Source organism: Mustela erminea, chromosome 13 (assembly GCF_009829155.1).
Source record: "Mustela erminea isolate mMusErm1 chromosome 13, mMusErm1.Pri, whole genome shotgun sequence".
Lineage (NCBI taxonomy): Eukaryota > Metazoa > Chordata > Mammalia > Carnivora > Mustelidae > Mustela > Mustela erminea.
The window spans coordinates 15,933,654-15,955,339 of NC_045626.1; the positions used below are offsets into that span (position 1 = coordinate 15,933,654).

Below are 21,686 nucleotides of genomic sequence, written 5' to 3' on the forward strand. Positions count from 1 at the left end.
CTTCGTTGGTTAGGCGACCAACTCTTGGTTTAGGCTCCTGTCATGATCTCAGGGTCCTGACAATGAGCCCACCTCCCACTCCTGCTCAGGGCGGAGTCTGCTCTCCTTTCCCCCTGCCCCACTGTCTCCTTCAAATAAATAAATAAAAATTAAAAAAAAAAAAAAGAAACCATGATTTGATTTAAAATATATACACATCAGACGGGCACAAATCTCAAATCACAGAGATTTTCCAAGTGTAGACGTTCTCACTTCCAGCAACCACTAACAGATTTGACTTACCCAGAGCCCGAGTCAGTGCCTAACGTCTAAGTCAAGCACGATGGTCATGACACGAGTCTCCATTCTGCTGCTTAGTCTGCTGTGACAGAATGTCTCTAACCTTGGCCATCCACTTCACAAACTCTCTCTCATGGAGGCAGATTAGAGCTGACGGGGTGGATGGCCTGCCAGAATTGCATCAGAATTTTTTAAGAAAAACAATTAAAGCAATATTGGCTGTCCTGTATGGCCTCTGACGCCACAGGTACGTTATATATCCCATTAACTCTTTTCAACAATCCTACAGGTTGGAGATTGTGGTTTCTGTATTAACTATGGATAAACTGGGCCCTGAGAAGGGTCCAGGGTCCTCGGCCCTAGGGTCACTGAGGTTTTAAGTGGTAAGCTGGATTTCAAATCTAGGTAAATCTGATTTTTACATCCAGTTTCTTCCCATTTCCCAGGGCTATCTCTATCCATTTTTTAAAGAGGGAGGTAAATATGTTTTTCCCTTTGGTATCCAGAGGGAAAATATAATTAAATTATGGATTATAGTAAGTACTGGGTCTCTGGTAGCACATTATTTCTCTAAGATATCCCAAAGGATATCTTGGCTCAGGTTAGAAATTTTTTATGGTCAACATTCTTATTACCTGTCAGATTGGTTCGATGCCGTATTACTAGCTATCTCCTAGTTCTCCGTAAGTGTTAAATAAGAACTCTTACCCGCATGGAGGAAGGGGATATACACAGACTTAGCTCTACAGAAATAAAGCACAGAAGTTTGCATGTTGGTGTGGTTGACACTCAAAGGAGTCAACTCTAAAGTCCTGGGATAAATTTTTTAAAGATTTTATTTATTTATTTATTTATTTGACACACAGAGAGAGAGAGAGAGAGAGAGAGAGAGAGAGAGGGAGGGAGCCCAAGCAGGGGGAGTGGGAGAGGAAGAAGCAGGCTTCCCGCTGAGCAGGGAGCCCGATGTGGGGCTCGATCCCAAGACTCTGGCATCAGGACCCGAAGGCAGACACTTAACGACTAAGGCACCCAGGGGCCCCAGTCCTGGGATAATTTTAATGATGTCATTTTCTGGACCAGAGATCATGTAGTGGGGGCCGGTGGTCCTGCCTCTAGTGTTGGCCCCTTAACCTTCCTTGCTTATGTTTGTGGGGATCCAAGACATGGCGTCATCCCAGCTGCATGTCCTACGGTTTCCATTTGTCTCAGGAAGAGCTGCCAAGTTGAATGGCAGCTTTTCCTAGAAACCTGGGGTTTGATCCTACAGCTCTGACAGGTCAAAGAGATTGCCAACTCCCCCAGATAGGGATTCAATATGTGTGTGTGTGTGTGTGTGTGTGTGTGTGAATTTTCAAGAATATAACATCCAAATCACATGAACAATTTTTCTTGATTTTTTGGAGACATTCAACCAAGTAACAAGAAGGTTCTCTCTCTCTCTTTATTGTTTGTACATTTATCTTTTAGCTGCGTATATACACATAGGCTAACTAATATTTTAAAACTGGTTTTCTTTCAAAGTTTGGCAAAAATTCAGATTCCGTCATGGACATAAATGTTTCTTCCTGTCCTGGGTGAAAACTCCAGAGACCCAAAGCTTCCATATAGGTTGAGAATTTGTGCAAGTTAAAACAAAGGCAGACTGAGTGCAAAGACAGCGTACACACCCCAAAACTAGAACTTTAAAATCCTTTTACTGTGTTAACATGTTTGAGTCTTCTTGCCTGTGGCATTTCCTCACAAAGGCTTGGAGACCGGCACACTTGAACACTTTTCAAGGTGTAACCCTGTTTCTCTAAGCCAACCTGGCTGTATAGCAATGAAAACTGAAACTGAAGGAAAGGTTAACAGGGCAACCTGTTTATTTTAGGGATATTATATTGTATGGATATCACTCAAATTCAGTAGAAACTCTACCCACACTTGTTAAGTCTTGTTTCTATGAAAAGGCCTTTACTTAACAGATGACGTTGTTATATTTCAGGAAGACCAACAGGAAATATCTGTGATTTTTTTTAAGCAACTTATAGGCTTTTCCTTTATAACTACCTTGATTTTGTAACTGATCATGGAATTACTTGAATTGATACCTGACAGTCCGAGGACTGATTTGTGATGTGCTGTGAACAGAGCAGAGGACTTCCTGTGTAATGATTGTGCCTACTACCTTCACTTCAGCTTCCTTTCATTATTTATCCCGACTTTCCTTTGCCTGAATTGCTTTATCTAATCTTGTTCTATTCTATATAGAATATATACTATACATAATGCATATAATATAGAGAGATAGACACCCGGTAAAATAGTAGGTCTTTGCTGCCGCAAATCCTTTTTTATGAAGAGGAAAAATTTGAACAAACAAATAAAATGAAATGAATTGTGCCCTCAGCCGGTGGTGTTCTGTTTCTTATAGTAATTTATCTTTTTTATGGATCTCTTTTTTTCTAATTCTATGTTGATTTTGTCCAAATACATTATTGGAGTTCCTTAAAAATAAGTGGAACAGACCATTGGTCTCATTCAGAAGGTTATTCTCTGTAACCTTTTTTCCCTTTCATTTTCTTTTTTCTTTTTTCCCTTTCATTTGCTCTTATATGCTGGCTTCTAGATCTCAGGTCAGCCAGTCTCCCTCCGCACCGCCCCCTACACTCAATACCCGGTCCACCAGGGAGTCTAACCTAGAGCTGAGTGTGCACATTAAAGCCCTAGGCACAGCCCCACATCCCCAGGACATGGTCAATTGTGTAACAATCCACTCTCTGGTTTGTTTCAGGGAAGCTGACAGGTCTGTATGGAAAACATCACAGAGAGTGGTATGCTGAAAAGAAATAATCGTACAGAACCACCCCGAGGAGCACTTAGGTTCCTATCATTAATCTTTGCCACACTCCTATGAAAGAGGCAGTAGGTGAGGCCTCTCCTCTCGTTCACTGGTTTAAAAATGAGGGAATGGGGCAGATCGGTGGGGGCAAGCCGGGGAATGGGGAGCTTGTGCCTGGTGGGGGAGAGAGTGAGGGTGCCAGGAAAGAAAACCTATGACCCTGGAGGTCGCTACCACACTCAGCCTCCTTGTGACATCTCCCATACAGGCTGCAACCTGAGCAAATGAAGGTTCTGTCTTTTGCAGGAGGGTTTCACTCTTCAGGGGGCTGGGATCCACACAAGGTCATCACATCTCCTGCTTGGTTGTGTTCTCCCGCCCAGCCCCCACCACAAGCCTCACACTAAACGTCAGGCTGTCGTAGCTGCCAAAGAGTTTAAATTCCAGGCCCCCGGGGCAAAGGTTTCCTCTAAGTCCCTGCTCCAGCACACCTCTTCCAGAAATGCTCTGACCGCCCACTCCGGGGATTTCCTCCCCAGACAAACCTGGACTGATTGCGTGGCCCCGGCACCTTCTCTGCCTGACCCCTGGCACCTTCTCTGCGGCCTCTTTGTCATGTGTGCTCAGTGCCCTGGGCTGAAAATAAGGTGGCGGCAAAGTTGGCTTTGTCCCCAATCTGCTACACAGCTGTGCATAACGGGCATGGTTTTGTTTTTACCATTTTGCAACGTGTATTCTCTCTGCCAAGCTGCGTGTCTCCATATGGGCTTATTAACTATTTAATGAAAGTGATAATGAATCCCCTTCACCATTCTATTACCTGCAGAACTAACGTCCACAACATGACAGCAGAAAAACAAAACAAGTAAAAACGAGAAAAAAAAGATAGCAAGATATCAAAATAGAGTAATTGGTAATAAAATAAAAACAGAACCTCTTGCAGGACTGCGTCTTCCCTGCAAGACGGAGACTAAACAGGTTTATGGTCCAATCGAAAGTGATACAGTTTTTATAAGTTCTAGGATGCCTTTATTTTTCAATGTGTTTAGATAGGTAAAAGAGATAGGTATCTCTTTAAAAGCACAGACAACTACTGTGAAATAAACTTGTATTTATCTAGGAAGCAGAAAGCTAGAAAGTTAAAACTGAAAATTCTGTGCAATAATTACATTACAAATAATGATAATGTCTACTAAGCACTTTATACATGGAGGGCCTTCTGAAAAATATTTTGTATGCACCTACCTCACTTAATACTCAGAAACGTTTATAAGGGAGGTTTCCCCATTTTGCAGATGAGAAAAATAAGTTTCAGAAAGGTTAAACAACTGGCCCCAAGTCACATAGCTGGTAAACCACACAGCCTGTATTTGAATGCGGGTTTTTTTTTTTCCCTGTCCCCATGATCCCCATTCTCAGGTGTTGTAAGCTTCTAAAGTGTCTTCTGAATTACCACGTGAAACTCTTCTTTGTGTGTAGCACCACATTTTATTTTTTTAAAAAAGATTTTATTTATTTATTTGAAAGAGAATGGGAGAGAGAGAACCAGAGGGGGAGACCCAGAGGGAGAAGCAGACTCCCCGCTGAGTAGGGAGCCCCAATGGGGACAGGATCCTGGGACCCCAGGATCATGACCTGAGCCGAAGGCAATCGCTTAGCCAGCTGAGCCACCAAGGCGCCCCAGTAGCACCATATTTTAATAGCGAGTCTGTGTAAGATTCCTAGGGGGGGGAGAACCCACCTTACTGAACTAGAAATCGGATTCCTAGTTTCAAGGGATAGTTTATCAGATGAAATCATGAATCTGAAAAACCTTTGGAAAATATAAAAGCATTCTACAGAGGGAGCAGGCAGCCACTGCTCTTAGGCACGGTAATTCTCAGTTGACTAGAATATTCTGTGCCCAAGCACCTGCTTACACCGGCAACTTGTGACCCGTCATGGCTGCTGCAGAACCCCGCGTTTGTTAGAGGTTACGCGTTACCACCTCAGGCTCTTCCGATTTCTTCTGGGCACGACCCCTTGCCTGGGGGCACGCCTGTGTCAGGAGGTCATCCTTACCAGGCACTGAAGCTGCTGATGCGTAACAGAGCGTTAAGATGCAAGGTGCAACACATTACAGTGGGGTCGTCACCAAAGCAGCGGATTTACCGCACCCCCGCCGGGGAGGGGGTTTCGGGCTCCCAGCGAACACGCGGGCTGTTAAGTAGCAGCGGGCTGGGCTGGTGATCAAGGGCCCCTTGGCGTGTCACCTGGTCTTCGAGGAGTTTCCAGCGCTCACCCGCGGGGGCTCACGTGGCGTGAAAACCTCGTGAAAGCCGCTGGGGGCAGGGGCCTGTAAGATCCCCACCTACGGGGGTTGGGGGACAAGAGGAGAGAAAGGAAGGAAAGAAAGCGCGCCCCTGGCTTGTCCCCTCCTCCAGTGAGGAAGAAAACAGAGACTTTCCGAACAAATGCAACGACCAGAGAACTTTCTCCTAGGATTTTCAGGAAGCCAGGCCGCTCCGCCCTGTGATCCGTGCGGCCGCAGCCGTGGAAGGGCCGCTGGGGAGAAGCGTTGAGTCCGTCCGATTCCTTCCTCCCGAATCCCGCCGAGAGGAGCCCGGGCGGCGGGAAAGCAGGGCATAGGCGCCGGAGGGCGAAAGGCGACCCGAGGCCTGCCCCGGCCTTCGGAAGGGACCTGACGCCAGGAAGGACGCTTATTAACCCCTGGAAGACCCCCCCCCCCCCCCGCCGGGGTGCGAGCCGGCTCCTCCTCCTCCGGGTCGGACTAGCCTGGGGCAAGATGCGCACGGCCGCCGGCTCTGCGCGCCCCGCCGGTCCCTCCCAGCCCAGGAGGAGGCGACAGGGGAGGGCGCTGCCCGCAGCCGAGCCCGGCGAGTCCGTGGGTCCCGAGTGAACATCCCGGGCGAGACGGCTGAGACCCCGCGACTCCCGCGCCGGCCGAGCACCGCGGGCGACGCGTCTCCCTGTCCCTCCGCCGCATCTGCACGCACACCCCCCACCCCCCGACTCCGACTCCTGGCGCGACCCCCGGCTCCCGGACACCTCCAGCCCAGCGCTTCGCGCAGGTGGCGCAGACGCCCCTGCCCTCCGGCGCCCCCTGCCGGGCAGAGGGAAGGCGGCGGCCGCGGAGGAGCCGAGCACAGGCGGGGAGAGAGCTCCAGCGCCGGGAAGAAGCCGGGAGCTTCCCTGATGGTGCCGCCGCCTCCGAGTCGGGGAGGAGCGGTGAGGAGGCAGCTGGGCAGGAGCCTGGGTCCGCTGCTGCTGCTCCTGGCGCTGGGACACACGTGGAGCTACCGAGAGGAGCCCGAGGACGGCGACAGGTAAGCGCTGCCAGCCCCGGCTGGGTGCGCGCCCGGCTCGTGGGGTGGGAGCGGGACCCCGGTCCCTGCGGGCACCCGCGCGCTCCCGCGCGCCCTGACTCCGCTGGCACGGGCTGGGCGCTCCACTACCCTGGGCGGCATTAAACTCCACGCCCTGCCCGGGCTCCCTTGTCAGTGGGTCAGAGCTCCCTGGTACGGCCACCCCGCGGCTGGGTTCGCGCCCGTGGACCCCCCCGCTCGGTCCCCGAGTCCGCGTCCGCGTGCGGGGACCGGCGCCTGCTCGGCGCGCCGGGACGCAGCTCCCGCCACCGGCATGCGCCTTGCGCCGCGCTCTCCCGCGGACAGCCAGCGAAGTGGCGGCTCCCACTGTCTTCTAGAGAGATCTGCTCAGAAAACAAGATCGCCACGACGAAATACCCGTGTCTGAAGCCTTCGGGTGAGCTCACCACCTGTTTCAGGTGAGTCTCGCGGCTCTGCTGAGTCCGCCACGCACCCGGGAACGCGGCTCCGCAGGGGAGGGCTTTGGAGACTCGCTTGGTGACCGAGGGCCGCGGTCGCGCGGGGACGTGCTTGGGGAGTTCTTCGGTGCAAACCTTTCGGTGTGGTTTTGGGGCCAGAGCAATGCCGGGCAACCAAGCGTGCACCTAGAGTTTCCACCCTAGGACCCTGACTTGTTTGCCGCTTGCTGGAATGCTTTGCGCGATGGAGAGGAAGAGGCTCAAAGTTCATATGAAAGTGGATGGGATTGTGGGTGTAAACTGTGCCCCGTAGCAAAGACGGATGACGGCGTTCGTGTTTTGTTTCAAAAACAAAGTGGACAAGTAAATACTTGGTCCTTGACTGCCTTTTGACCTTCTGCCGGGACAGACTGTAACACTTTGAGGGTCACTGGGGACAAAACGATGGAGGTGGTTTGGGGGCAGTGGACGTGGTTGGGGGCGGGGAGGCTTGTCTAGGAGGAATGTCAAGCTTGTTGAGCCACAAGGAGAGTCCTCCCTGAAAGTGCGTTCCACAGATCACCTGGGTGCTCATTTAAATTACCCTGACCAGGGCTAGGGAATCCATTTAGATTGGAAAATACTTCCCAGGCGGTTGTCATTCGAAACAAAAGGAATTACTGTTCCCTGCTTGCAGCCTTTTGGAGGTAAGGGTTGATTTGTTTTCACCAAAGTTTTTGGATTCTGGTATAGTGCTTTTACTGGAGGGGAGGCATAAACCCATAAACAGGAGTTGCTTTTTGAAAGTACTGTGCGAGATACCGGGAATCACACACTCCGGCCAGACTGTTTCTGTGGGTCCTCTGCTCTGGGGCGCCAGGATAAATATTGGGTAGTACAAGGTAACAGCAATCCCCAGAAGAGAATTTGGAAAAAAGCTTTCCTCTTCATAATGTTGTAACCGATGAATCCATCGCCATGCTTTTGGAGCCGCAGAAATGTTAGTTCCCATGCTCAAAGGTTCAGATAGAGGTGGTTCCAGGGCTGGTGAGTTTGTGGTATGAAAACCAGGAATCTGTTACCTTGCATACTGTGTTTTAAAATTTGTTGGCTATGGAATGACCACCATTGTTAAAGTGAGGCTCGGGCTTAGGAAGGGTTGTCTTTTCCAGGACACGGGTGCTCAACACCCGTGGAATGTGCTGGGGCCGGGGTGGGGTGGGGCGGGGCGGGGAGAGTGTGTTCATTTTGTAGGTAAAGGCTTGAAGTGGTTAACTGGGTAAGCAAGGTCCTCTAGCCGGTGGGATGGCCAAGGGTGCTGGCCGCAGGATTGCTTGCCTGGTGCTAGTCCCGTGTGTCCTCCGCATGACCACAGTATTGGGACATGTTGTTTTCCTATTATCCTAGCACAAAGCCTCTAACTTAACAGGGAAAGTGTCTCTGAGATGGTTTACTCATTTGTTCAGTCCCTGAAGGTCAGACTGCGCATAAATCAGGGGCACTTGCAGAATGCATGTCCAATTTTCAGAAACCACTGGTGCCTGAGGAGTGTTCTAGGTTGACTGTTACTCCTCTTCCCTGGTGTTTTAAAAACTGGTCTTTCTTTTTACACTGAGACTCAACAAGAGACACTACCAGTGTCTTGGTAAGTGTTCTCATGAACAGCTATCCGAAAGGACAGCTTATGACAACTAACAAAAAGGCTATTTTATATCACAGAAAAGTAAGGAACTTTGTTTTGGGGAGTGAGTGGAACGGGAGAGGGGATTTTCAGCTGGGGAAAATGGGTTTGTTGCTTTCCTTCGTGGATATCCAGAGTTCTATGTATATTCTGTTGGTTTTATACCATTCCCATGACTCAGTAATTTCCTAAAGACCAAGTTGGTTGGGAGTTGCTTCCCCTGTTTGCTTTTGAACGCCAAGAAGGGAGGGACTTGTGCTTGGTTTGTGAGTTCATTGTCCCGGCTCCTATAGACCCTTGCTGCTCCAAGTGGGATCTGGAAACCAGCAGCAGTATCCTAGGAGCCTGTTCCCAAACCTTCCGAAGCCTGTGTGTTAATGCAAGTACTTAATACAGAAACCACCGTCCTCAATCTGGTCACCACGCAAACCCATTTAAGTCCTTCGAGGGGCACAGAGGCTTCTCCAGGTGCACATGTTGTTAATCCTCCTGCATCAACCAAAACCGAAAAGAACCAGCCTTCCAGGAGACCAGACCTCTCAACTCTTGGATGACCCTTAATTAAGCTTAAGTGCAGTCACTGAGGTGCTTCTTAGGGAATGCTGACAGATGGCCCCGATTTTACCACTGGCCCTTTGCACAGTTTTTAGCACAAGTGAGAGAACTGCAGAAGTCCTTCTGGCCTTGTTAAATGATTTTATGGGACTTAAAAAAAAAAAAAGTCACGGAGGATGCGTTTACTCCTATCATGTTCCTGGTAGTGCTAATCTGATCTGTTATTCCTAAAAATCTATGGAGACCTAAATGATGCGGAGAAGGAAAGCTGGGTGGGTTCAGAATCTTTGTTGTGGAGCAGCCGCCCCCTCCCCAAACCATGGCCTTTGTATACCCTTGTTTCCTGTGGTTTCGCCCAAGCACCTTTTCAGGTTCGCCTTCTGTGTGTGAAATGACGGCCTGAGGACTTTGAACTCAGCTCTTTTCTCTCCTCTTCACATACATTATCTCTAATCCCCAGAGCGTTTGTATTTCAGTTTTATAGGGGAATATCCAAAACTCCAGGATTAAGTAAACTTGGTCAGAGTCACAAAGTTAATACACATGGGAGCCAGGACTCAAACCCAGGTTTGTCTGACTTCAAAGTCTGGGCCCAGGGCCCTTTCATCGTCCCGGAGGTGCCTACAGAGATGGCAGAACTTTCAGGATCCTGGGGTCTAAGGAAGATGATAAATTCAGCTCGCTGTAAATTCATGACAGTTTGATAGAAAACTCCCAACACTCCCCATAACCAGTGGTTTTTCAGTGACCGCTATCCTGGAGATCTGTCGCCTGTAACTGACTTCATATCTCCTGTCCTATGCAGTATTGGTTCATATGTGTATAGCTTTCCTTCCTTGAGGGATTTCGTAATCACAGGGCCTGAGACTCTCTACCCTAATGTGCATTGGGCCAAGTGCCCAAAGTTTAACAGACACTTGAGTGAATGCCAGTGATTGCTTACCAAGCTTAGAGGATGTACTGCTCAGCATTATAATCGGACTTAGAGTATGCTTCTTTATTAGTAAAGATTTCAGCGGGGTGTGATTTATCTAAGGCTCTATTATAGCCAAACTAAGCACATACATTTATTAGGGTGTTACCCTTTGGTGTCAGGTTATTCCCCACGAGTTTACTCCCCACACCCCATCTCCAACCATGTAGTTTTGAAAAAAAGGTTCTTGTTTACCATTCATTATTGGGTCTGTCAGTAAAATGACCTGTTAAAGGCTTTTAAAAATGAATACATTGTATAGGGAAGGTCCGGAAAATCCCATTTCTTTTTAATGATTGTATTTGAGAGAGACGCAGCGAGAGAGGGAACACAAGCAGGGAGAGTGGGAGAGGGAGAAGCAGGCTTCCCGCTGAGCAGGGAGCCCTATACGGGGCTTGATCCCAGGACCCCAGGATCATGACCTGAGCTGAAGGCAGACACTTAACAGCTGAGCCACTCAGGTGCTCCTGGAAAATCTGATTTTTGAGTGAACTGGTATCTAATAAACATTCTAACTTTTCTGACCCAGTAAGGGTTTATTGAGCATCTATTCTGAGCTTAAAATCGCCTTACAGAATGTGCATGGAACAACAAGTTACTAACTCTGGTATGTTTATAAACATGATTTTTAGACTCAGACCTTGGAAACTAACCAATATGCAATGGTAGGTGGTCTAGTTCAAAGCCATTGTCAAAACATTGTCAAAAACATTGTACTGCCGATGATGGAGAAGAGATTAGAAGCAGGTAGGAATCTCTGAGCAAAAGAAAATACGTTCTTTAACACAGTGTTAGGTGTGGCATTGGCCGTGGCTCTCTTCTGTGGTTCATGGACAGCCATGGCTCCTAGCTTCCCCTCAGCAGTATTTGCCCCCCTGGATCTCATTAGGTCCTGCTCTTAGGATCCCGTTCCTGCAGGAGATAATGACCTAGGGATGCAAAAACTCCTACTTTTCTGTAATGTAAGTGTTGCCAAAACCTGTTAAAATGTGGAAGTTCACGTGTTATTTCTGCAAATGGGTCTACGTGGGATTCGGAGAACAAGAGTCTCTTAGAGCAGCCCTACCAGCTTGAGAGTTCTGGACTAGAGCTGAGGCCGCATTGGAGGGATGACTCGGGGGATGCTCTATCTGGGAGGTCACAGGGTTCCTACAGAGGGCTGGCAGGGAAAACCTGCACAGTAATAGGAATTGTGCCAGTTGGAAGGCCACTTTGACCAAATTGTTTTGTGACTTTGAAGTGTTTTTTTTTTTTTTAAGATTTTATTTATTTATTTGACAGGAAAGATCACAAGTAGGCAGAGCGGCAGGCAGAGAGAAAGGGGAAGCAGGATCCCCGCTGAGCAGAGAGCCCGATGCGGGGCTCCATCCCAGGACCCTGAGACCATGACCCAAGCTGAAGGCAGAGGCTTAACCCACTGAGCCACCCAGGTGCCTCGAAGTGTTTCTTAATCTACCTTAGTGGTCTTCTCTGTAAAACAGAGATCCTATTAGTATTGGAGGTGAAGGATTAAATGAGCTGACCTATGTAGAAATGCTGGACGAAAGTTACCCCTCATAATCACTTCGAATCCCCCCAAATCTGGCATGTTGGTGCACATAGTAGGCACTCATGGGACACTGGCTGAGTTTGGGACAGTATGGGAGAAACTTTTGAACAAGCAAACTCACCCCACATCCAGAAACAAGGTGTTTATACACCACTGTACACACCTGTTTATAGAGACCTTTTCAAATGTAGGAAAGCCCCAGAAATCCAGTGCCTCAGTGGAAAAAAAAAAAAAAAATCACAAAGCATCTTTGTTTCTTGTTTCCTGACCACACAAGGTGCCCTACTCACGTGACCATAGAATAGGCAGGAGGCATAGGTGTCCCACTTCAAAGGATCTTGGAGGCTTGCCCCTTGCCTCGAGTCACGAAATGGATTCCGGGCAGAGGCAAGACTGGGAAGCTGACCCTCTGAGCTTCAGCCCTTCAGTCTTGTCTCCCTTCTGCCTCCCTGGCCCGCAGGTGATGAAAGCTCAGGTGGCATGAAAAGAGCAGGGGACGGGTGGACGTGGTTCATGCAGAACTGTCTGAATCACTGGCAGACGCCAGCAGCCTCAGTTTCCCTGCGTGAAGCCCCCTTGTCACTGGATGGTCAGCCCGCTGGGGGTGTGGAGCGCCTGTAGCCTGGTCCATGACCGTAGACCCTCCAGGCTAGTCTCCGGCCTGGACGGGGTTCCATACATTGTCAAATGGCCGAGTGAATATTACAAGTGAATGAGGTCAACTTTCCATCTATAGGCTTCCTAGAACGGTGGTTGCTCTCCTGTCGCAGTAGGCCTCCTTTCCTAGCTGAGAGAGAGGCTCTTTTGGAAACCGGATTCCCTGCGCTGCTGCGAGAGATGCTGTCATTGTCTTGCCCTGCTGATGTGTTACCGGTGCTGCTCCGGGCAGCTGCAGCTGATGCCCTGACCTTGCTCCTTTCCGAGACACCTGATGAGGACACAGGTGTTCCTGCCTGTGTTAATTGCCCTGTGTAGACCCTGGCTTTGAAGTGGGGGGTTGCGATTTTAAAGGGGATCCCGCTCCCTCCCACGCTTATCTTCTTCGGCTGCAGAACAGGTGTTGGAGGAGGGCGGTGAGGCGGAAGGTGTTGGCCAAGGCGGGTTCCGTCTCACTTTTCCCTCATTCTCGGAGAAAGGACACAAAGCGATAGGAAACAACTGAGTTCCCCACAAAAGGCTGTGCTTTCACCGGAGTGCCCTTTCACGTGGGTCCGATGGCTTCGCTCATTGTCCCTCGAGTCATTGATGCCTGACTTTCCGATGTTAGCTTCATCTGTTCTCAGTGAAGCTGCGTGGGTGAACCCGGAAAAAGCAAATGCGCTCTTTTATTCTAGAATTACTCTATCTTCTCCGGAGAAAGTTTGCATTTCAATCAGTAGTTCACGTGTCACTGAGTTCAGCTTCTCCAAACCTGCTGCCCGCTGCTCGCTGCTCGGCAGGACCCTCCCTGCTTTTGTGAGTGAGCTGGTCTGCCTGGTCGGGAGCCCTGCTGAATGTCCAGGGAACAAAGGTCTCCTTTCCCTCTGTTTATTGCTTTTCTCTGGGGACGAAAACATAAATAGCCATACCATCAGCTTCTCAGGGCTAGGTTCTTTTCCATGAAGCCATGTACGAGTTTTAAAGCTTTACCAACAACTTTTGTTCCCTAATTCAAATATTGGGAGTTCCTATGTGCCAAGCACAATTCTAGGAACTTAGACTCCATCTGTGTGAAAGGCAGAAAAACTCCAGCCTCTGCCCTCCTAGAAATTAAAGATCTTAATTCAGTTTATCTTTCAGTGAGGGAATTTTGGGTCAAAGATGTCTTTGGGGACATTTTTAAGAGTTCTTTAGGCACACATCTGACTAAAGTCCCATTTGGGGGGCTAAGAGCTTGAAATTTCCTAGGGACAAGCTGTCTGCTTTCAGCAAAAGAAACCCCCCCAGCAGGGACACAGGACCCTAGGGCTAGTGGTAACCAAAGTTTGGTTCTAGAGGTGTTAGGGAGAAATGAGCACGTACCCCAGGTCTCTTTCAAGACGTACTGGAATGTGGAAGTATTACAAAGACGTCAAGTCTCTGGCTGTTGGCCCTGGGAGGTGGACGGCAGCCTCAGCACGGGCCCCCCTTCTGTTTTCCAGCAGCATCTTTAAGCAGACTGTTCTAAGAAGGCCTGCTCCCTCCAACCCCACATTCCTTCCTTCTAACCCATTGTAGATCATTGTCGTTGTATCTGAACCTTCTGCGTGGTCTGCATTCTGAGACCTCGGTGGGGGTGGGGTGGTGGTATGAGGTCTAAGTATTTAATCCCCTTGGAGCCAAGCAGCGCATCTTTCCAGCTTCAGGGCAAAAGCACGTGTGTAAGCTTGGATGCCTGAACATACTGCCTTGTTCAGGGCAGCAGAACTAGATCACCTGTTTGTTCCCTTTCGTATTTCAGAAGTGTGGACCACATCTGTGTTCAGCTTTTATCTCCGTTCTCAACTCTTCTTTCTTGGCTATGCCTAGGAGACGTTCTGTGTTTGGCCCGCTGGGGTGAAGCCCTCCAGCCTCCATCCTCCGGGAACGGCGGGGGCAGCTGCCAGCCCGGCCGCTGCTGGTAGCGAATGGGCGGGAGGCCAGGAGGGCCCTCTGCTCTAGGATCTGGCTCTGGGAGTATGGCAGGAATTAGCAAAGTAGGGCCCGTGGCATGTTTTTATACATCTCATGATCTAAGAATGCTTTACATATCTTTAAAGGGTTGTTTAAAAAAATAGAACACTGTGCAACAGAGACCTCATTTGGCCCCCGAAGCCTCAGATCTTTATCATCTGGCCATTTACAGAAAGTTTGCCAACTTCTAGAGAGCCATCTTTCTTTCCCAGCCTAGAGCCCAGTGTGGGGCTGGAACTCACAACCCTGTGATTAAAACCTGACCTGAGATCAAGAGTCGGACACTTAACCAACTGAGTCACCGTGTAGAGATCTGTCTTAACACAAAGTTCAGGGGTGGGGTTCTCTGTACGTAACCTTGTCCACAGATCTAAGTTCCCAGGCTGGTGACTTGGGGGAGGCGATATCTGGCTTCATCTTTAGGTTCTTAACTTCATGTTGCCTTATTGTATTTCGGTCTCCTGGCCGGACATCTCTGATTGTGACTTGGTTTCCTGATCTCGGGGAATCGGTTATTGAACTGGAATTACAAGCCCCCTCCCCAGTCGCCATCCCCAAATGCACTATAAATGGAAGTAACTTGTCAGTGTTCTTAAGATGACTAGTTTGCAAGGAGTGGGGTACTAACTTCTGCTTTTCCTCACGTTCTCACGACCAGGCTTCATGCGCGGCTTGAGTGCTCCGTGGATCGCCTTGGCTTGTCCTTCCCTCCCCCCACACCCCTCATTCCGTACTTTCTTAATTCCTAACGTGCATATTGATCATCCCATGCTTTATTGACTCAGAGCTGCCTGTCCATGAATTTGTTTTTAATTTCGACAATGGAAAACTTCACATTCAAAAATCGAATGAGGGTGCCTGTTTGAGGAACATGCAACAAAGTCCCTTTCAATCAGAATTGTACCATTACGTTCTTCCTCCTGTGCCTGGAAAGGGTTCTGCCATTTCTCTGGTCCCCAGAGTTAAACTTTTGAAAGTAAACTCTGAAGTGCCTTTTCACAATGTCAACTATTTTGTTCTTTAAAGCTCGCGAAGACAGTGATGTTCTGACACTGAGCGAGGGGGGGGGGGCATGGTGAAGGAAAGCACAAATATTTTGAGGGGACAAAAGCAAAATCTAATGACATTTTGCAGAGAGGAAATGAGGAAGACATTAAAACATACCGCCTGACCTATTAGGAGGAGAAATGCTATAGGGCATGGTAAAGAGGAGAAAAGTATAAAAACTTGACAAGGAACAGAGTATCCTATGGAGGTGAAGTTGGGTGGAGAAAAAGTTCATGTTAAACTCACATGGGAGCTTCTGACCTTGGTAACTACTGTTTCTCACGGATTTGAGCAAAGACCGTTTAAGCTTAGAAAGGTTGACAGCCCTACAGATGCAATTTCTGTGACCTCTCCTGTGTGCCCAGCATTACCGCCTTGGAGGTCAGGCTGTCTCAGCCCATGCGGAAAGGGCGCCATGCTTTCTTTCCAGCTTTTCTCTTGCTTTGCTTTCGCTTGGCATTGCTCTTGGTAACGTGTCCGTGTTTTGTTTTGGAATTTTTCTATAGTGAAATTGCTCATGATTTTTATGGTGGAAAAATCGCATAGTGGAGCAGAGATTGCCTTCCTGGGAACCCACCAAGACCACAAGGACTGTTCCTTGGAAGCAAGGTTATTCCAAATAATGTAGTTCTGGCAGTCCCTGAAAGGTTAGAAGAACCTAGAACAAGACATTCGTGAGATTTTATCTCTGAGAAAACTTGAAGGATTTTTTTGTGTGAATTCTGTAAAAATTGAATTTAATACTAATTTACATAGGTTTGCTAGAGATCGCTTACACCCATTCTGGCCTAGCTGGGTGGACATAGAGAAAGAAGTTTTATGCCAGAACCCAGGACTTATGTGAAGGTCACTTAGCCAGGCTTCTTTCTGGAGCACAGCAGAAAGAGGAAGGGGAGAAAGTTTGAATACCAGAAACCGAGATCAAAACGAATAGTGGGGTGGTTATTTCCTTTGGGGATGAGTCTTCGTGCAAGTTCTCAGTCAAGGTCTCAGCAGGTGTGCGGCAGAATCAGGGTTGAAAAGTAGACAGGGGCATCTGGGTGGCTCATTTGGCTGAGTGTCCACCTCTTGGTTTCAGGTTTAAGTCACGATCTCAGGGTCATGGGATTGAGCCCAAGTTGGGCTCTGTGCTCAGCTCGGAGTCTCCTTGGGATTCCCTCTCCCTCTGCCTCCCACCCCCACCCCCATCCCTGGAACTCTCAATTTCTCTCTAAAATAAATCTTTAGAAAAAGACCCACAAACCAAGCCCCTGTGTTGGTTTGCTAGGACCGCCCAAACAACATAGTGTTGGGTGGCTTCAACAATTTTCTCGCAGCTTCTGGAGGCCAGAAGTCTCAGGAGAAGGTGTTGGGAGGGTTGGCCCCTTTCGATGGGTCTCCTGGGCTTGCAGACTGCTGTCTCCTCCCCGGGTCTTCCCCGGGTCTTCCCTCTGTATCTCTCTGTGTCTGATCTTCTCCTGTAAGGGCAGCACTCTTAACTCCGTCTTCAAGACTCCTGTCTCTACAGACAGCCACATCCTGAGGTAGTGGGGTTGGTACTTCAACTTCAGGAGGTCACCGTTCAGCCCATCTCCTCCCTCCCTTCCCCAATAAAACCCAGCACACCGTGGGCCACATAAAGGCTGTTTTGTAGACACTGTCCTTCCCATGGGGCTCCCTGTCCACCATGCTGGTCCTGAGGGAGCCGATGGGACTAAAGTGGCTTTAGCAATGCCACCGAAGAAGGGAGAGGGTTAAACCACCTGAAGTGGCATGAACCGTACTGTAGTCTGTGATGTTCACGTCTGTGGGACCTCTCTAGGATGGGCGATGGAGGGCAGAATCTGTTTGAGCCCTTACCTCAATGCCCGCGGTGGGAATACAGATGCTGAGCCCTCACTCCAGATGCTCGGAAGCAGGCTCTGCCTTTGAACTCGGTCCTTTTGTATTTCTTGTGCACACTACATTGAGAAGCCCGGTCCTGCTCCCCGCGGCATTGTTCCAGCATTCGCTGGCTCTCACGGGGCTCCTCTTTGCCGGCTATACACAGCTGTAGGCAGTGATTCCTAGTCTGGGCTGCTCCTTGGAATCACCTAGTGAGTTTATTGTAATTTTAAAATTCAACTTCATACCCGTATTGGTTTCAGGGGTAGAATTTAGTGATTCATCCGTTGCATATAACCCCCAGGGCTCATCCCATCCAGTGCCCTCCTTACTACCCGCCCCCACTTACCCACCCCTCCGCCTGCCTCCCCTCCCGCAACCCTGTTTCCTAGAGTTAAGAGTCTCATGGTTTGCCTCCCTCTGTTTTCATCTTATTTTTCCTTCCCTTTCCCTGCGTTCATCTGTTTTGTTTCTTAAATTCCACATGTAAGTGACATCCTATGACACTGGTTTTTTGGACTGACTTTGCTTAGCATAATGCCCTCTAGTTCCATCCACATCAGGGCAGAGGGCAAGATTCCATTCCTTTTGAGGGCTGAGTAATGATATCACATCTTTATCCAGTCCTCTGTCATTGGACATCTGGGCTCTTTCCATAGTTTGGCTGTTCTGGACGTTGCTGCTGTAAACATTGGGGTGTGGGTGCCCCTCCAGTGAGTGTTTAAAAACAACCTAGTGTCCGCATAGCACACTAGACCAGTTACATCAGAAACTCCGGAGCTGGACACCCAGGAACAGGAATCTTTAAAGCCCCACGCATGATTCCAACTTGTAGCCAAGGCGGAAAACCTCGGAGTGAGGGGCGAAGAGGGGTGAGCAGCCTGGCCCTTTGCCTAGGGGACAAGTGGTTGCTTGTGGTCGCTAAGCCCGGGTCCTCATGCCCCTCAACAGGGAAACTTCTAGCTGAGGTTTGTGTCAGTCCCCATGAGTTCTGTGTTTCCGAAGCTGAGCAGTTCGAGGTCCCACATGCAAATTCCATCACTTTTCATTTCCTATTGTGGACTCTCAGCTTGGTGTCTGGAGCTACTTAGTGACCTTTGGTGCATTTTTCCCCCCAAAAATACTTTGCTTTGTTGCTGCACTGCATGAACCTTCTCCCAAGATATAAACATGGCTCAGCATATTATAAATGAAAGCTCTTCAGTGTCAAGCTGTGTTTTTCTTTCCTTGCAAGCATCAAATGCAAACAGCTTTCTTTTCCCCCACATAGTGCGATAGACAATCTGTGTGCTGGCAAGAGAGTCACTTCCCATGGGGCGCCTGGGTGGGTCAGTGGGTTAAACCTCTGCCTTCTGCTCAGGTCATGGTCTCCGGGTCCTGGGATCGAGCCCCACCTCGGGCTCTCCACTCAGTGGGAAGCCCGCTTCCCCCCCACGACTCTATGCCTGCCTCTCTGCCTACTTGTGATCTCTCTCTCTTTCTGTCAAATAAATAAATAAAATCTTAAAAAAAAAAAAGTCTCTTTCCTTTCTAGTTTTAGTTCTCGGCAGTTCTCTCCTCTGATAATGAAAGAACGTCTCAGTCCCTAGCGAACATGGAGCTTTTTATAGTTTTGTAATTAACTTTCCCACGAGATAATACGCTAGTGTGCCTGCGTGGTTATCCCCTGAGCCCCATGCTTCCCGTAGGGCCTTAAACCAGGCAGTCCCCAAGTGCATCTGTATGGAATGTACAGGTGTGTATGTGGGCTGCTTTTCAGAGTTAACAGCAGTTATGTTGATAACATCATAGAAATAGAAATTATTATAAATTGAGCGAAGAAAGGCAGTTGCATTTCATGGATGAGTATTCTCCTGAGGCTCTTTGAAGAGGGATTCCTTGGAATCAGAGGCTGATAAGACAAAGTGGTTCAGAAGTGACCTCTGTGTAACCTGTGCGGACACCCTTTTGGGAGGACATAACAGGGACGGATATTTAAAACCGCAAGGGAAGGCACGAAAGGATCCTAACAAGAGACTCAGCACCTCGGCCACCCCACCATCTCTCCAAGTCTTTTTCCCAGAGAACCCTAGTGTTTGGGAATCACAGCTTCAGGCTGCGGCACAGATGAAAATTATTTGGGGAGGGCGTGTCGGGGTCAGTAACAAAGCCTGCTCGGGGCTGGAGATTCTTAGCCCAGGGGGCTCTGGCCGCCTGGCTGCCACCTGCTGTCCTAGGGCAGGAGGAGGCCATCTTCACACACCTGGGGCCACTTCTGGGTTGTGGGAGCAGGGAGGGGGCATGGGTGCATCTCTCCTGTAGATCCACCCCCCCTCCCGCCCCCCAATCCTGTAGCTCTTAGCCATCAAGCTCTGGGCAAGCTGCCCCACCAAGTCTCTTCGGTGAATTCTTTCTGGGCTGTTTATAAAAACCTCATTTCCCATGTCCATCCTTTAAAATGACTGGTATCCTCTTAGGATGTCTACTTACGTCTTCACTTGCATACAGCTCGACTGTGGCATTGTCTTGACACACTTTGTGTGTGCTCGTGCACGTGTCTTTGATGTGATGTGTGCAGCCCCGTACAGGCTCCTGGGACCCCAGTGAGCATGCTATGTCCTGAAGAGAAGAGGGTTTCATCCACACTTCTGAGGAGTCCACAAAAGGACGTTGCTATAACGATGAGAGGAAGATGCTGCTTTTCTTCTAGAGAAAGATGGAAAGGGAAATCGTGCTTTGAAGTTCTTGTAGGGAAAGGGGCACAAAAAAAAGAGGAAATCGTCCTTTTTTTTTTTTTTTAATGATCGTATCGCTCGCTCTTTGCACGTTTACATCATAGGGATGTAGGACTTTGAACTGGGATCCTCTATAATTCCCTTCTCCAGGGTAACGGCTGCCAAGGGACTAGAGTGTGGTTTTCTTGCTCTTTTCTGTGCCTGCAGAACAGAATAGTTGTAGTTGCTACATACAGAAATAGGTTTGTTCTGCAATTGCTTTTTTCGCAAAGTAGGTGAAGAATACTTATCACACAGGGCATCAATCCATTTTGACAGCAACATATTTCATTGTATGGATATGCCTTGACTCCTCTCTTCACTGGAGAGCATGCCTTCTCAAGCAGCAGGCGCTAAGGGGCCCTTTCTGATGCTTGGACAGGTTCAGGTTTTAAACTGAAGGTGCACATTTCAAATAGATCAAGTTTTACCTAAATGAATCAGAAGAAACATATAAGCTGGTGTCACCAGATTGCACTTTGGTTTGGAACAGCAGGACCCGTATGACCTGCCACTTCCCTTCTAGAACGTACGGGGGCTGGGCCCTATGATCCTCTGGTGCTCCCCGATCCTGGGCCGCAGGAGGTTGGGGCTTTGATGGAGCTCCTTCTAGGTCTGGCAGTCTGTGACTGATTACTCGTTCACAGAGAGCAGGACAAACGGAAATGGGCTTAGTTTTCAGCCCAGGGGATTTGCTTGACATAAAGAACATCGAAATTGAAGATACTCTGGGGTGTTCTGGGTAATTCTCTCTAATCAGCTTTAAAAACAGGAGAGCCACCCTTGAGCTGTGAAGTGAATGTGTTGAATGCCTTGGGTGGTTTTTTTACCCTGTTATTAAAGAGAAGATTGTCTCTCTACTCCTCAGGTCTGTATACTCTTGCGAGTGAGCTCCTCTTTGCTGCAAGCACACGCCCTGTGAGTGGGGAGCAGGGGCGGCGTCTTACTCTGCCCAGGTGTTAAGCACCCCCCCCACCCCCACCCCGCACCACCAGCTGACTCCTGTCTGCCGGCCTCCAAGACATGCCGTCCCACAGACTAAGCTAAGGAGGGTGAGGTGCGTTTCCTCACGTAGGGAAGGAATCCGTGACCTTGAGAATGGAGAAATCATTCCATTTGGGGGAGACTCATGCTAATAAAGTGGGAAGGAATGATGAGCTCAGATGCGAAGGCTTACTCATAAAATTTCCTTCACCTCTTTTATCCTAACATAGTGGGCTTAATCCTTGTGTCTTACATTTATAAAAACTTTTATTGAGAATTAACATTTCGCTGTGTATCCCTTCAAGTTTATTTATCTAAGGGCTCTTGTGAAGACTTCAAGTGCGAACTGGCCCGCCGCAGCCCTGCGTTGCCCGAGTCCTCATTTGGCTGCCCTGGTTCTGGTTCCGTATTTGGCTCTGTTTAGAGCCGCCAAGAGAGGGAGGGACAGGGTGAAACGCGGGTGAACCAAGAACTTCATTTTCAGCCAAATTACCCACATAAGAGGAGGAGGCTTCTCATGAATTACCAGATAATTCTTTTTTTTTGGTGCCTTTTATTTATTTTTTGTAAAAAGTTTATTTAGCCTACAGTGTAGTACTGGTTTCGGAGGTAGAGGTGAGTGATTCACCAGTTGCCTACAACACCCAGTGCTCGTTTCATCACTTGCCCTCCTTAGTGCCCATCTCCCAGTGACCCCATCACCCCAGCAGTCTTCCCCTCCAGCCGCCCTGTTTGTTTCCCACAGTTATGAGTCTCTTACGGTCTGTCTCCCTGTGATTTTGTCTTA

General features: G+C 48.8%; 1 protein-coding gene across 3 annotated transcripts in view; it reads left to right on the forward strand.

Moving 5' to 3' along the window:
• Positions 1–5,860: 5,860 nt before the first annotated feature.
• Positions 5,861–21,686, forward strand: part of CCBE1 (collagen and calcium binding EGF domains 1) — a 226,020-nt gene continuing 210,194 nt past the window's right edge. Inside the window, exons 1-2 of one of the 3 annotated variants that reach the window (XM_032311026.1) lie at positions 5,861–6,426; positions 6,804–6,884. In XM_032311026.1, the coding sequence (XP_032166917.1) occupies positions 6,296–6,426; positions 6,804–6,884 (212 nt within the window). In that variant the 5' untranslated portion in view covers positions 5,861–6,295. Of the gene's footprint in view, positions 6,427–6,803; positions 6,885–7,473; positions 7,571–21,686 lie in introns of those variants that run through there. The other 2 variants (XM_032311025.1, XM_032311029.1) reach the window with 2 other exon arrangements.